Source organism: Bolinopsis microptera, chromosome 1 (genome assembly GCF_026151205.1).
Source record: "Bolinopsis microptera isolate Bmic1 chromosome 1, MBARI_Bmic_1.0, whole genome shotgun sequence".
Classification (NCBI taxonomy): Eukaryota; Metazoa; Ctenophora; class Tentaculata; order Lobata; family Bolinopsidae; genus Bolinopsis; species Bolinopsis microptera.
In genome coordinates, this window is record NC_087072.1 from 569607 (window position 1) to 585346 (window position 15740).

At 41.9% G+C, this 15740-nt stretch overlaps 3 protein-coding genes across 3 annotated transcripts in view; 1 reads left to right on the forward strand and 2 right to left on the reverse strand.

Annotated features, from left to right (window-relative positions):
• Positions 1–15740, forward strand: part of LOC134816918 (transcription activator BRG1-like) — a 762051-nt gene that overhangs the window by 529986 nt on the left and 216325 nt on the right. The window lies entirely within an intron of this gene.
• On the reverse strand, positions 38–7988 carry LOC134825411 (uncharacterized). The gene is made up of 13 exons (XM_063837591.1): positions 7873–7988; positions 7266–7427; positions 6925–7066; positions 6375–6508; positions 6080–6211; positions 5796–5919; positions 5119–5213; positions 4799–4955; positions 4345–4570; positions 2230–2356; positions 1664–1980; positions 1359–1468; positions 38–50 (listed from the first exon to the last, which is right to left on the reverse strand). The coding sequence occupies exons 1-13, from the start codon at positions 7940–7942 to the stop codon at positions 38–40; spliced, it is 1809 nt and encodes a 602-aa protein (XP_063693661.1). The 5' UTR covers positions 7943–7988.
• On the reverse strand, positions 10662–13824 carry LOC134825443 (uncharacterized). The gene is made up of 4 exons (XM_063837621.1): positions 12085–13824; positions 11772–11929; positions 11033–11209; positions 10662–10819 (listed from the first exon to the last, which is right to left on the reverse strand). The coding sequence occupies exons 2-4, from the start codon at positions 11911–11913 to the stop codon at positions 10662–10664; spliced, it is 477 nt and encodes a 158-aa protein (XP_063693691.1). The 5' UTR covers positions 11914–11929; positions 12085–13824.

Below are 15740 nucleotides of genomic sequence, written 5' to 3' on the forward strand. Positions count from 1 at the left end.
ACGAAGCCAGTCCGGACAGTTCATGGGACAGAAGTTACTAGTCCTCCAGCCTGGACAGTTAAAGTTAATTATTAGTGATCATAGTTAATTAGTTAATAATATCAATACGGAACATTTACATAAATTCTTAACTAAACATTTGTCATGATGATAAGGTCTGCTAACAGAGCAGTAAGTAACTGTTGTCATGGTGATAAGGTTACAGAGCAGTAAGTAACTGTTGTCATGGTGATAAGGTGACAGAGCAGTAAGTAACTGTTGTCATGGTGATAAGGTTACAGAGCAGTAAGTAACTGTTGTCATGGTGATAAGGTTACAGAGCAGTAAGTAACTGTTGTCATGGTGATAAGGTTGCAGAGCTGTAAGTAACTGTTGTCATGGTGATAAGGTTACAGAGCAGTAAGTAACTGTTGTCATGGTGATAAGGTTACAGAGCTGTAAGTAACTGTTGTCATGGTGATAAGGTTACAGAGCAGTAAGTAACTGTTGTTATGGTGATAAGGTTGCAGAGCAGTAAGTAACTGTTGTCATGGTGATAAGGTTACAGAGCAGTAAGTAACTGTTGTCATGATGATAAGGTTGCAGAGCAGTAAGTAACTGTTGTCATGGTGATAAGGTTACAGAGCAGTAAGTAACTGTTGTCATGGTGATAAGGTTACAGAGCAGTAAGTAACTGTTGTCATGGTGATAAGGTTACAGAGCAGTAAGTAACTGTTGTCATGGTGATAAGGTTACAGAGCAGTAAGTAACTGTTGTCATGGTGATAAGGTTACAGAGCTGTAAGTAACTGTTGTCATGGTGATAAGGTTACAGAGCAGTAAGTAACTGTTGTCATGGTGATAAGGTTACAGAGCAGTAAGTAACTGTTGTCATGGTGATAAGGTTACAGAGCAGTAAGTAACTGTTGTTATGGTGATAAGGTTACGGAGCAGTTAGTAACTGTTGTTATAGTGATAAGGTTGCAGAGCTGTAAGTAACTGTTGTCATGGTGATAAGGTTACAGAGCAGTAGGTAACTGTTGTCATGGTGATAAGGTTACAGAGCAGTAAGTAACTGTTGTCATGGTGATAAGGTTACAGAGCAGTAAGTAACTGTTGTCATGGTGATAAGGTTACAGAGCAGTAAGTAACTGTTGTTATAGTGATAAGGTTACAGAGCTGTAAGTAACTGTTGTCATGGTGATAAGGTTACAGAGCAGTAAGTAACTGTTGTCATGGTGATAAGGTTACAGAGCAGTAAGTAACTGTTGTCATGGTGATAAGGTTACAGAGCAGTAAGTAACTGTTGTTATGGTGATAAGGTTACGGAGCAGTTAGTAACTGTTGTTATGGTGATAAGGTTGCAGAGCTGTAAGTAACTGACCCTCCACCGGAGCCCCTGCCTCAGCACAAGACTTCACGTAGGCAGCAGCAGCAGCGCAGATATTTTCAGTATCTCCCGGCATCGCACAGTAATCGTACATGCAGTCCTGAAGTTATAACGTAGCCCATTATTGTTAAACAGTGGCCCAGTGGCCGGCCCGGAGGCACGGAGACAGTCCGGGGATTAAAGAAGGGAGGTTTTAAGAAAAACTCCATATCGTGGAAATATCCACGAATTATTTTATATATAACGTAATTACTTTAAATTTAAAAATATTTCCTTGTGTTTTTCATTCACCGACCTTGAAGTATTTGGTGACATCAACAGTGTCCTGACAGCTCTTGAAGGGCTGCTGCTTATAACGGGAGCAGAAGACCTCCGCAAAGTTCCTGGTTTCCCTGGAGGCGCTAAGACAAGGGTCAGTAGGAGGAGGGGGTTGAGGGCAGGTTCCGCCACTGTTGTGTACTTGATACGAGTTAGCGTAGTCGTTAGCGTTTGTGACCAGCTGGCCATCCTTAGTAGTCCAGTCATTGGCTGCATTTCCGTCCCAGTTCCCACAAATACAATCTGTTCTCTCATAGTACGTACCGTGCAGCTGTTGAGATATAGGGTTTTTAACTGCAGGTACTTGAGGGTACAGATACAATCTGTTCTCTCATAGTACGTACCGTGCAGCTGTTGAGATATAGGGTTTTTAACTGCAGGTACTTGAGGGTACAGATACAATCTGTTCTCTCATAGTACGTACCGTGCAGCTGTTGAGATATAGGGTTTTAACTGCAGGTACTTGAGGGTACAGATACAATCTGTTCTCTCATAGTACGTACCGTGCAGCTGTTGAGATATAGGGTTTTTAACTGCAGGTACTTGAGGGTACAGATACAATCTGTTCTCTCATAGTACGTGCCGTGCAGCTGTTGAGATATAGGGTTTTTAACTGCAGGTACTTGAGGGTACAGATACAGTCTGTTCTCTCATAGTACGTACCGTGCAGCTGTTGAGATATAGGGTTTTTAACTGCAGGTACTTGAGGGTACAGATACAATCTGTTCTCTCATAGTACGTACCGTGCAGCTGTTGAGATATAGGGTTTTTAACTGCAGGTACTTGAGGGTACAGATACAATCTGTTCTCTCATAGTACGTACCGTGCAGCTGTTGAGATATAGGGTTTTTAACTGCAGGTACTTGAGGGTACAGATACAATCTGTTCTCTCATAGTACGTACCGTGCAGCTGTTGAGATATAGGGTTTTAACTACAGGTACTTGAGGGTTAGATACAATCTGTTCTCTCATAGTACGTGCCGTGCAGCTGTTGAGATATAGGGTTTTAACTGCAGGTACTTGAGGGTACAGATACAATCCGTTCTCTCATAGTACGTGCCGTGCAGCTGTTGAGATATAGGGTTCTTAACTGCAGGTACTATGAGAGAACAGATACAATCTGTTCTCTCATAGTACGTACCGTGCAGCTGTTGAGATATAGGGTTCTTAACTGCAGGTACTTGAGGGTACAGATACAATCCGTTCTCTCATAGTACGTGCCGTGCAGCTGTTGAGATATAGGGTTCTTAACTGCAGGTACTTGAGGGTACAGATACAATCCGTTCTCTCATAGTACGTGCCGTGCAGCTGTTGAGATATAGGGTTCTTAACTGCAGGTATTATGAGAGAACAGATACAATCTGTTCTCTCATAGTACGTACCGTGCAGCTGTTGAGATATAGGGTTTTTAACTGCAGGTACTTGAGGGCACAGATACAATCTGTTCTCTCATAGTACGTGCCGTGCAGCTGTTGAGATATAGGGTTTTAACTGCAGGTACTTGAGGGTTAGATACAATCTGTTCTCTCATAGTACGTACCGTGCAGCTGTTGAGATATAGGGTTTTTAACTGCAGGTACTTGAGGGTTAGATACAATCTGTTCTCTCATAGTACGTGCCGTGCAGCTGTTGAGATATAGGGTTTTAACTGCAGGTACTTGAGGGTTAGATACAATCTGTTCTCTCATAGTACGTACCGTGCAGCTGTTGAGATATAGGGTTTTAACTGCAGGTACTTGAGGGTACAGATACAATCTGTTCTCTCATAGTACGTACCGTGCAGCTGTTGAGATATAGGGTTCTTAACTGCAGGTACTTGAGGGTACAGATACAATCTGTTCTCTCATAGTACGTACCGTGCAGCTGTTGAGATATAGGGTTCTTAACTGCAGGTACTTGAGGGTTAGATACAATCTGTTCTCTCATAGTACGTGCCGTGCAGCTGTTCAGATATAGGGTTTTTAACTGCAGATACAATCTGTTCTCTCATAGTACGTACCGTGCAGCTGTTGAGATATAGGGTTTTAACTGCAGGTACTTGAGGGTACAGATACAATCTGTTCTCTCATAGTACGTACCGTGCAGCTGTTGAGATATAGGGTTCTTAACTGCAGGTACTTGAGGGTACAGATACAATCTGTTCTCTCATAGTACGTACCGTGCAGCTGTTGAGATATAGGGTTCTTAACTGCAGGTACTTGAGGGTTAGATACAATCTGTTCTCTCATAGTACGTGCCGTGCAGCTGTTCAGATATAGGGTTTTAACTGCAGGTACTTGAGGGTACAGATACAATCTGTTCTCTCATAGTACGTGCCGTGCAGCTGTTGAGATATAGGGTTTTAACTGCAGGTACTTGAGGGTACAGATACAATCTGTTCTCTCATAGTACGTGCCGTGCAGCTGTTGAGATATAGGGTTTTTACTGCAGGTACTTGAGGGTTAGGGTTGCTATGGTTACACTACCATATAAGGGTTGGAGTTAAACTTGGGTATAGGTTAGGAAATAGGGGGAGTGTGTGGTTTTTAATAAAACCTGACTAGTGAAGTAGCACTGCTTGTCTTTAAACCTGGATACCTAATACGGTAATGTTACTATGGTAACACTACCATATAAGGTAATGTTACTATGGTAACACTACCATTTAAGGTAATATACCTGTATAGTGAGATAGTAGAACTTGCACATTAGGTCCAGCATCTCCGTTCCCCCAATGAAGAGCTTGCAAGATATATAGCTGGAGCAGTAAACATAGTCCTCAGTGGTGTAATACTTCTTGAAGGGAGTAGCTACCACCCTGGAGACGGTCTCTCCTGCCTCTTTCAACATTAGACTACCCTTACCCACTCTGTATTCGTCCCCGTCAAAATTCAGATAGCAGTACCTTGTGGGAACCAACATTGTAGAAATTTAAATGTTATATCTTTATATGGTAGTAAAACTACCATATAAGGTAATGTACTTGTTTTTTGTTTTATGACACAGATTGGCATTTTTACTGAATTTCCTGTTTTATAAATTTAATTTGCATTATTTCGGCATGTAATGTTACAGCTACTTACCCAATACTGTAATGTTACCGTTACTTACCCAATACTGCAAAGTTACTTACTCAGTGATGGAGACTGGCCCCCGATCCTGGTTCTTGACTTGAACCTCGAAATCATTAGTCTTCATAATACAGTAGGTACAGTCCCCTTGGTAGAGGAAGCCTTTACCGTCAAATGTAGTGTAATGGGGGTCTCCGTACACTTTACATGTTCCCTTTGCTGAATAGTTTGGGGATGGTTTAGAGTTATAGAAATTTAGCGTCCTCAATGATCAACAAGTCATGAGAACAGCACGTGACACAAAATGAATGTTATTGACACTCTTCAGTGAGGCAACACACATGGGAAACCCTCTCCCCCAAACCCGCAGGAAATGACTTACGTGGCACGCATCTAGCACAGCAGTCCTTGCCAACAGCAGAAATCTTACCACCCGTACAGCTCACACCTTGCTCTTCAGCTGGCAAACAACCGCACCTGTAACAGAATGGGATTGTTACTATGGTAACTGGGGCTGTTACTATGGTAACTGGGGCTGTTACTATGGTAACTGGGGCTGTTACTATGGTAACTGGGGTCGTTACTACGGTAACTGGGCTGTTACTATGGTAACTGGGGCTGTTACTATGGTAACTGGGGCTGTTACTATGGTAACTGGGGCTGTTACTATGGTAACTGTGGCTGTTACTATGGTAACTGTGGCTGTTACTATGGTAACTGGGGCTGTTACTATAGTAACTGGGGCTGTTACTATAGTAACTGGACGTGCTGTTACTATGGTAACTGGGCTGTTACTATGGTAACTGGACGTGCTGTTACTATGGTAACTGGACGGGCTGTTACTATAGTAACTGGACGTGCTGTTACTATGGTAACTGGATGTGCTGTTACTATGGTAACTGGACGTGCTGTTACTATGGTAACTGGACGTGCTGTTACTATGGTAACTGGACGTGCTATTACTATGATTACTGGTGCTGTTACTATGGCAACTGGGGCTGTTACTATAGTAACTAGGGCTGTTACTATGGTAACTGGGATAACAACAAGGTGACTAACCTGATTTGTCCGTAGATCCCACAGACACAAGCCTCACACTTGCTCATGCTAGCATCCCGATAACTGTCTCCCGGTGCTGTGACTTGCGTCCTACCCGCCTCGTTCCTTGACACACACTTGATCTCTGGGAGATTGTTGACTATGTTAACTTGGGTGGTTACTATGGTAGCACACACTTGATCTCTGGGAGAGTTATGACAGCAAGTCTGAACAATTTAATTGAAGAAAGTGAAATCAAACAACGTCAAGATAACCCGGAATCAGTGAAAAGATAATGCTATTACCATGACAGAGTTTGAGGTTTTTGACCGTCATCTGAGCGACCATATTGCTTCTGAGAGCAGTGGCTACCTTGTTAACCGGGGGGAAGAAGGGTGTGAAATCCGTCTCTTTTCCTCCGTTTACATACAGCTCACCTGACAAAGGGGCGATACTTTACACAGTGCAGAGACTGTACAGTATTATAATAAATGCTAATAAATGCTAACAAATGCTAACAAATGCTAACAAATGCTAATAAATGCTAATAAATGCTAATAAATGCTAATAAATGCTAATAAATGCTAATAAATGCTGTACCTCTTCCATTCTCTATCTTGATGGCCAGGTTGAACTCCTTCATAACCTTGTCATTACAAGTTCCAAAGCCTCTCCCGAAGAGCATACCGTCCTCTATATATCCCAACTCCCAACAATGGTCCTTTGCGTGGGGCCTAGAAACAAAGTCTATTTCATTGTCAGACTACGAATTAAATGGGGCCTGGAAACAAAGTCTATTTCATTGTCAGAATAATGGCTATTAATAGAAGCCTGACTATCATGTTGCAAAACTTTCATTTACAGTTTTATTTTTCATTTCATTTCAATCTGTTAAAGCCCAGTCCCACAAATGATTACAATCATACATATAAGTATTCTCGGTATCATTTTTCATTTGAGAACGGTAATTTATAAATTGATATCGTTTCTTTTTTGTTTGGAAAAAGGAGCCACGGTTCACTCCAACCAATTTTGGGTTTTGGTTAAAATTATTAGAATTTAGATATCATGTCAATAAAAGAGCTCGGAAAATATCAAGTTATCGATAAAAACCTGACTTAAGCAACCTAATTACTGTTATTGTAGTAACCTGACGTAAGCAATATCGTAGTTATTGGAGTCCATCATATTGAAGGCAATCCCCAAATAACCGTAACTTGTGGAGTACTTTCCCATTTCAACCATCTTGAAAGTAGCTGACACAGCGTAGTTCTTAGACTTTCCGAAGGATCCTGCAGAAGATTATAACAATTAGAGAGCGCAGCTTAATTATAAATGTATTACTGTTGAGGTACTAGGGAACTACTTTCATCGGAATAGATCAGCGGGATTAGGCCTTAAGGTTAATGGATTTGGAGGCAATAAATGATACAAATAAAAATATATAAAAATGACGCACAATAAACTTGATAATATCAAACAGCATAGTACCTTGTTTTGCTTGTCCATAGATCAGTTGAGAGACACAGAAATCAGTGTCAGAATTAGCGCTAGCTTCCTGTACAATATTTCCCTCCGCATCTTCAACTCGTGATTTGCAACCGTCCGTAGAAACAGATTGGAAACCCGTGAAACAGGAGTACGTGCTTCCAACTGAGGGGTTAGTTGTTTAGCAACTGAGGGGCAGCGTTAGTTGCTTAGCAACTGAGGGGCAGCGTTAGTTGTTTAGCAACTGAGGGGCAGTGTTAGTTGCTTAGCAACTGAGGGGCAGCGTTAGTTTCTTAGTAACTGAGGGGCTAGGCAGTGTTAGTTCCTTAGCAACTGAGGGGCAGTGTTACTGTTAGTTGCTTAGCAACTGAGGGGCAGTGTTAGTTGTTTAGCAACTGAGGGGCAGTGTTACTGTTAGTTGCTTAGCAACTGAGGGGCAGTGTTAGTTGCTTAGCAACGTGAAGCTATTGCTTCACGTGCTCAGACACTACTTCAAAGACACTAAAACTAAACTGTTTGCTGGAGTACACCTAATTTATCGACGTGATTTTCAACTTTTCCAAATCAGCTGTAAAAAATCGTTCATATTTCAAAAACTGGAGAGACTTACCAATAAAATCATTTGCAGATGCCGCTAAGGCAATGAGACTAAAAACAAGTGCAACCCACTGCATGATCATTTTATCAATATACGTGGGCAAAATAAATAAATATGCTTTGGTATTAGACTTAGAGTTAGACTTAGAGAGATAGGGGTTTAGTTAGTCCGGCTTCCCATGTGTGTAGCCCTCACTGAAGAGTGTCAATAACATTCATTTTGTGTCACGTGCTGTTCTCATGACTTGTTGATCATTGAGAACGTGCTGGACGAGGTGCATTGTTGGTGCAATGTGGCTCAAGTTGATGATGTGGAGATTGATTCTGCCTGTAAAGTGCGACTTTAGAATTAGAGCAGCTTTAAGTTTCAAACTACCGGCTGAACTCCATCACACTAAGCTTTAGAAAGTGTTATTTTTCTAACTCAGTCTCTCCACATGAGGAGTTTCAATAAACTCCATGAAAACTTGGGGGGGGGGGAAATATTTCAGATCAAGTGATCATTCGGAAATTCGGGAGGAAAAAAGCATTCGAATTTAAAGTTTTGGAAAAAAACGTTTAGAATTTTTGGCTCATGGTAGTCGGGTGCTGCGGAAGTCGGGTGCCGCGAGTGGGATGGAGTTCACGACACTGACAGACTCTATCACGACACTGTCACGTGATAGTGTCGTGAACGTGACAGAGTCGTGATAGTGATAGTGTCGTGAAAAAGTCGTGATAGTTTCGTGACAGTTCCTTGTATCACGTTGCGACCCCCACGGTCGTTTCACTATGGTCACTTTATCGTCCTGACGATACAGGGGGAGCCGCACACCTCGTGCGCGGCGGGTCATACAACGTATGACAAACAGTTCCGTGATAGTGTCGTGATAGTTTCTATTTAGCTATAGTTTATATTAATGTGTACATCAATATTTCACCTAGCCATGAGTCTACGCGTCGGCGTACTGCGTGACGCGCAACTGCAAGCGAGAAGGCTATGGATAGAGCAACATCAATATAATTATAGTGTACATTAACATAGTTACAGTCTTACACAAAGGATCATTTGATTTATTGTTCTGTTCTTTTGTTATTGGAGCGACTGAAACTATTCATAAATTAAAGCTTAAGCTTTGGTATGTTTAAAGGTAGGGGTAAGTCCGGCTTCCATGTGTGTAACACCTCACAGAAGAGTGTCAATAACATTCATTTTGTGTCACGAGCAAGTCTGAATGATGAGCATCTCCCTCTTTTCACTTATTTCTGCCCATCTCGCCCGCTCAATACATCCTTCTCCCCTCCCCCTCTGTTAGGGGTGAGGGGTCGTTCACATATTACGTAATCAATATTTTAGCAATTTTTGGCATGAGTGGGTCAAGAAGTCGAAACTTGGTTTTTCTCATAGTTTCAAAGTTAATTGGGACAGTTACTTCCTATTTAACACCCTACGCGCGTGGGGTGGACTTTTGGGGTGGACTTTTATTCAGCGCGTATTTTGTAGCCTGTTCAACTTGACGTTTTGATTCGTTACTATCTCAATGTCACAGATACACAGAATGTGAGGTGATCATCTTAAAGAGAAACGTCTCAGCTTTCACCTGGTGTAAAGTTTATCTTTGTACTCAAAATATAGCTCGCTCAGTGTGCAATAGAAGTTGACAATACAATAACCACGTCTGCGACCGGTCGTCAGGTACCGGAGTGTTGCACAAAATTGGGTCCCTAAATTAAAATTCTATGACACAGTTACCATGCAGAAATGTCTGGAGTAACATTTGGTGAAAATTTGAAGGGTCTACTGTAAATATTGCAAAAGTTATTGAAAACAAACTAGCTTAATCAGAAGTTTTTGGGAAAATTTCAAATTTTGTACGTAGTGGGGTCTACAGGGGTGGACTCTTGCGGCGCGCATCTGACGGAGTGGCTTTTTCAACAGCCGTCAGTACGGCCAATATCAGAGCACAAATTATTGTGAGTAAGACCTTAATGATCAGCTATGAACCCCTCACTAGAGTAGTAACCGTATCTAAAAACAAGGAAATGTTATTCCGTCAAAGCTCAAATTTTTTACTCTTCTCAGTGCAGTTAGTGTTACTATGAATGTACTAGCTAAGTATCGTTGATCGTAGCTGCATTACACAGTAGAAAGTAACCAAGGAAGACTGCTGATTAACGAAGCAATTTCAACGTGAACAGTTCCAAAATACATAATCATGGCGACGATAGTTCAACTTGGACCTTTATAGTTTTTACAGTATAAAATCACAATAAAATCACGTGAACTGCAAATCACAAAATCAAATCACTCAAATCTGATAGTCCCGTTACAGTACGCTTTCGTGACAACCTCAACGCTTAAAAAATAAATATTATCCAGTCTTGTGACCACCGATGGCCCTAACTCTCCCTTGTCCGCGAGGAGCATCGTTGCGACCATGGGGTTTCAGTTCTTTGTTCTTCCCACTCGGCTTCGATAGATCGAATTGGCTGGAAGTCAATCTATCAGAAAGACCTTTGTCGATCTCAGGGGCGTAGTAAATTGTGGATGTCGGAGTATAAAGCTTCCTGAAAAGATTGAGACATTCACTCGGTCTGTTGTAAATATCAAATAGTCCTTGTAGGCAGAGATTTAACTTATGTTGGGTTTGATAACTAGAGAAGGCGATTTGATATTCATTGATAGTATAAGCATATAAGCATAAGTGATAAGTTTATATACCCTTTTTATGGTACCTCGAGGCTCGATATCTGTATTCAGTAATCATCACTCAAAATCTACTTATTAAATTTATTAACTAAACAAGTTAATGTATTACCGTCCTAGAGAGGTTTCCTGGGAATTTGAAGTCTCTGTAGGTTGCTGGCATGTCTACTAAGCTCTTCGATTGAGGAGTTTTGGACCCCTCGGCGGTCCAAATGATTTATAATGCTGTGGGCATTTTCAACATCTATCGAGGTAAACGCCCTCGCAGCATAACCTGTAGAGAATGAACATGTCATCAATGTGAAGTTCAATGATAAAAATCAGAGTGGCCGATTTCAACGGGCAGAATTCTAATATCATGGCCATGGGGAATGGACTATTTTTTGTCGATTTTGCAAACCAAACTGGCAAACGATTGTTGATTTTCGTCACTAGTCTAAAATGAATGCAAACGTTCGGCCGAACATTTACATGATTAGAAACTTACCGGTTTCTTTCGTTATTATGTACAGACATGGCCGGGCTTGGGTTCCGCATACGATATCTTCTATCAGATTAAAGTTGAACCCACACTTTGTACTGCTCGTGGGAGGAGGAAAGCAAACGGAGACCTTTTCCATGAGCATCTCGTGTAGTACCATCATCATGTCGATTCTGATATCAGCTGCAAAATTCGTCTATTACTAAATGCTAGCTTTTCGAACTTCGTATCTTGGAAATAACAACTTCTATGAAAGAACACACACACACACACACACACACACACACACACACACAGACAGATACACACACCCACAAACACATACAGACATAGACACACACACACAGAGACACAGACATACAGGCATACAGGCATAAACACAGACACAGACGGACACACAGACAGACACACAGACAGACACAGTTACACACAGACAAGGACACACAGACACACACCCACAAACACATACAGACATAGACACACAGACACAGGCATAAACACAGACACACACAGACACAGACGGACACACAGACAGACACAGTACACACAGACACACACAGACACACACACATAAACACACATAGTTCACTTCAGTGCACTACATTACAATTACAGACACACGCAGTACAATCAGAGACACACACATGATACAAAGACAGACACAGACACAAACACACAGAGTACACTTCAGTACAATCACAGACGCAGGCACAAAGACATATACAAGAAGAGCAGATTGAAGTACCTTCATTTGCAGATGTTGACGCATTGATCTGTGGGATATGTTCTTCAGTCTGTAACTGATCATCTGCTAGAACTGTCTCATCTGGATCAACCGGAGGAGTATCTTCCGGCAGGAGTCTGAGTGGGTCTATCGGGACAGCCATGGATCGCTCTCCCTACCTTGTTGAATTAAAGACAAAGGTCAACGACGGATGTCGCATGTTAGTCCTGTAACTAAATGTAATCCAAAATAGTGAATAAATAATTTTTACATCTGAACGATTGTATGTCTGAATGGTGATTTTTAATCAATGAACAAAAGTTCAGGATTTTACCTTCTGTTAAGCTGTTAGCAATGACTCTAGCACCCTCTCCCTACAAAACGACCATATCTCGGTCTGAAGCTTTAAACCGTCTTGCCTCAGCAGCCATCTAGCACAGTCGACCTGTCCTGTTAATTGTGTGATCATCAAGTTACCAAATTTAATCCTTCAATATTCAAATAATTGATTATCAGACAAAACAGAGTTTAGAGCTCGACGTATGCTTCAGGGTTTCACACTGTGCTGTAATCAAACGCATGACTAAAACCTCTTGCTACTATTACCAATAAACCCATATTGTTAAGGCGGTCGAATGATTTACCTGAGTTGATCGCGTCCATGAAAGGGTTAAACTGCGTTCTGTCCAGCTTGTTAATGTCCGTTCCAGCAGCCAGCAGTGCCTCCGCCTCCGTCACTCTCCCTGCTTTGCATGGCCAGTGAAGCGTAGAGCTCCCCTCTAAGCTCTTTGACGATCCGACGAAGGATCCAGATTCCCTTCTTTTCTTTTGAGATTGCTTCAATTCTTCCTGGAGTATGCGGATTACCATTTATATACTTCCATACAGGGCGCGTGAACAATCAGCAATGAATTATCAATTAATCAATCTAGTTTTTGAGTAGAAAGTCCACAGATTGTGATACATTGGATTTGATATTGGAAAAGACATAGCTTACCAAATACCTTTTCATGGGCTTTTTGGAGGACAGGGATGACTTATTCCTGCGTGCCATTACACCATAACTATCTGCTGTAACAGCAAAAATTAGAATTATGTCGGACATAATTCTAAAAAATTGGAACATCGTAGTTAATCAGTGTGGTGCTAACAACAGAGAGCGATTTGAACGGTAGGCAATTTCATAAATTCCATTAACGCGATATAAGGATGATTGGAACAGGCTAAAATCTACTATGTAGCATTGATAACTGGCTATATCGCTGCATTAAACGATAAAAGTATTGCTAACTATGGATATTCTAAGTGATCTAGGCAGAGGGGAACCGGCACAGCCAGATTGCGTTGTCTTCAGTGACTAAGTTTCACGATAGTAAAATTGACCTTATTTATTTTTAAAAAGGATGCACAGTTCAAGCAATAAATCGATCAGCTGCTCATATGATATTTGCATTTAAAGGAGGGCCCAGTGCAGTGACAAGTAAGTCTGTTAAGGCAACATTTAGTTCTGAGATTAGCTGAGTCTTGACAAAGATAAGTTGAGTTTCGAGAAAGTGCACACGGATAAAGTTATCAAGTGAAAATGATAAGACTAAGTTAGGGTCCAGTCAACAGAATGGCAGCTGTAACAGAAACAGTTCATTGGATAGGGGAGTAGGGGATTATGACGGAGTGAAGTTTATATAGCAGGGCAAACAAAAAACAACTGACAGCACTGAGCAAGTGAACTGGAAAATTGAGGAAGGGAAATAACTGTGGTTGTCAGCCCTTTCCGTAGCAATCAGGATTTCCCACGAGATCGATCAGGCAATCAGGATTTCCCACGAGACTGCTCCATCCGATGCGCGCACTTTTGTCACGTGACGGCCACGTGACGCTCAAATCGTTGTCACGTGGTACAGAAGGGAGTTTCCTAGAGCGTTGATCTCGACAAGAGGGAGTTTCTCACGGTTTATCTTCAATAACTATCGCTATTTTTATAGTAGAGAGTTGAAACTTTCACCAAATGTTTCCCTAGACATTTCTGCATGGTAACTGTGTCATAGAATTTTAATTTAGGGACCCAATTTTGTGCAACACTCCGGTACCTGACGACCGGTCGCAGACGTGGTTATTGTATTGTCAACTTCTATTGCACACTGAGCGAGCTATATTTTGAGTACAAAGATAAACTTTACACCAGGTGAAAGCTGAGACGTTTCTCTTTAAGATGATCACCTCACATTCTGTGTATCTGTGACATTGAGATAGTAACGAATCAAAACGTCAAGTTGAACAGGCTACAAAATACGCGCTGAATAAAAGTCCACCCCAAAAGTCCACCCCACGCGCGTAGGGTGTTTAACCACTAAGACATGTTCCAAATACCCGGGAACACAAATCCCCTACATAGGGTCAAATTTAATTGACAAGGGTCAAATTTAATTGACGATATCAATTATTCGCAGCTCGGCGAGGCAAAGTAGCGCATTTCGTTCGCCGATTTAACATTTCACCGATCTATTGTCTATGCGACTGCAAAAAGCATTATTGGATGCGCGGCCCAGTAACGCATCGCGCTACAAGGGTCAAATTTGTAGCGCGATGCGATTACTGGGCCGTGTAAGTCGGCGAGATGCGAAGGATTGACATCGTGAATCAAGGGTCCTGGGTCAAATCCCCTATGAATAGTTGCGCATTGTTCCTCATTCCTGGGCGTGGCCTGAGTGGGTCAAGAGGTCGAAACTCAGTTTTTCTGATGGTTTGGGACAGGTACTAACTTAATTAAACCATCTAAACACGTTCCTAATACCCGGGAACATAAATTCCCTACAGGGGTAAAGATTCTCAATCTTGATTTGACCTGGATTCAGTGGCGTAACTAGTAACGAAGGACCCCGCTGTGCGGAGGGGGGGGGGGCAATTTTAGGAGGGCGCCAAATTGTCGTTTGAATGTGGGACAATATCGATTATGTTCATAAATATTCGGCGGAATGACAGGCTGAGCGCCGCCCAGTAAGAAAAACTTAACTACGGTGACTAGCAAAACTGCGCGTTTTGCTCTAGAATGTAGAAACACACTTTTTTAGAGATTTTACCGGCGTATCCTCTAAAATCATCAAATTTGTTCAATTTTAGTTGACATACGTTGCATGCTTCACCTAACCATGTGCTTTCGCGCCACTTCGGGCGCGCTTGTTTCACAAGTCAAGAAAAGCACCTATCTACGAACCCCGATGGGAAGGTTCGTACGACACCTCGTTTACGCAATCAATGTCTGAAAGGCTACACACGTCGCATATGAGGACAAACAACAAAAGCGCGGGTAATTTTGGCACCACTGTAGAGTGGTGCCAAAATCGTTGGGTGGGTTCATGGCTAGAGCCCTTTTACCGCCGTGAGGCGGGCGCGCGCTACTGCAAGCGCAAGGGCTCTGGATAGAGCAAGTTGCATGCCACTTTTCGCGCTCGAAGCGCGCGCCGCCGAAGAATACATGGTCAAAATCTCTGATATTTGGATACGAAACATGTATCAAAATTTTAGGGAGGGGCGCTTTTTCAGCGGGCGCCAACAGGCAACGTTGAGCTACTGCCTGGATTCCAGTAATTTTGGGATGGGCGTGGTCCAAAAGGGGGGGAAAAAAATTTTTGGGGGGGGTTTTAAAAAATTTTTAAAAAGGGGGGGGGTTTTTTTGGGGGGGCCCCGGGTTTTAAATTCCTTTTTTTTTGGGGGGGGGGGGGGTTTTTTTTAAAAAATCAAAAAAAAACCCAAAAAACCCCCCGGGGGGGGGGGGGGGGGGCCCTTTTTGGGGTTTAAAAAAAAAAAAAAAAAGGGGGGGGGGGGGGAAAAAAAAAGGGGGGGGAAAAAAATTTTTTAAAAAAAAAATTTTCCCCGGGGAAAAATTTTGCAAAAAAAAGGGGCCCCCCCTTTTTAAAAAAAAAAAATTTTTTTTTTTTTTTTTTTTTTTTAAATTTTTTTTTTAAAAAAAAAAAAAAAAAAAAAATTTTTTAA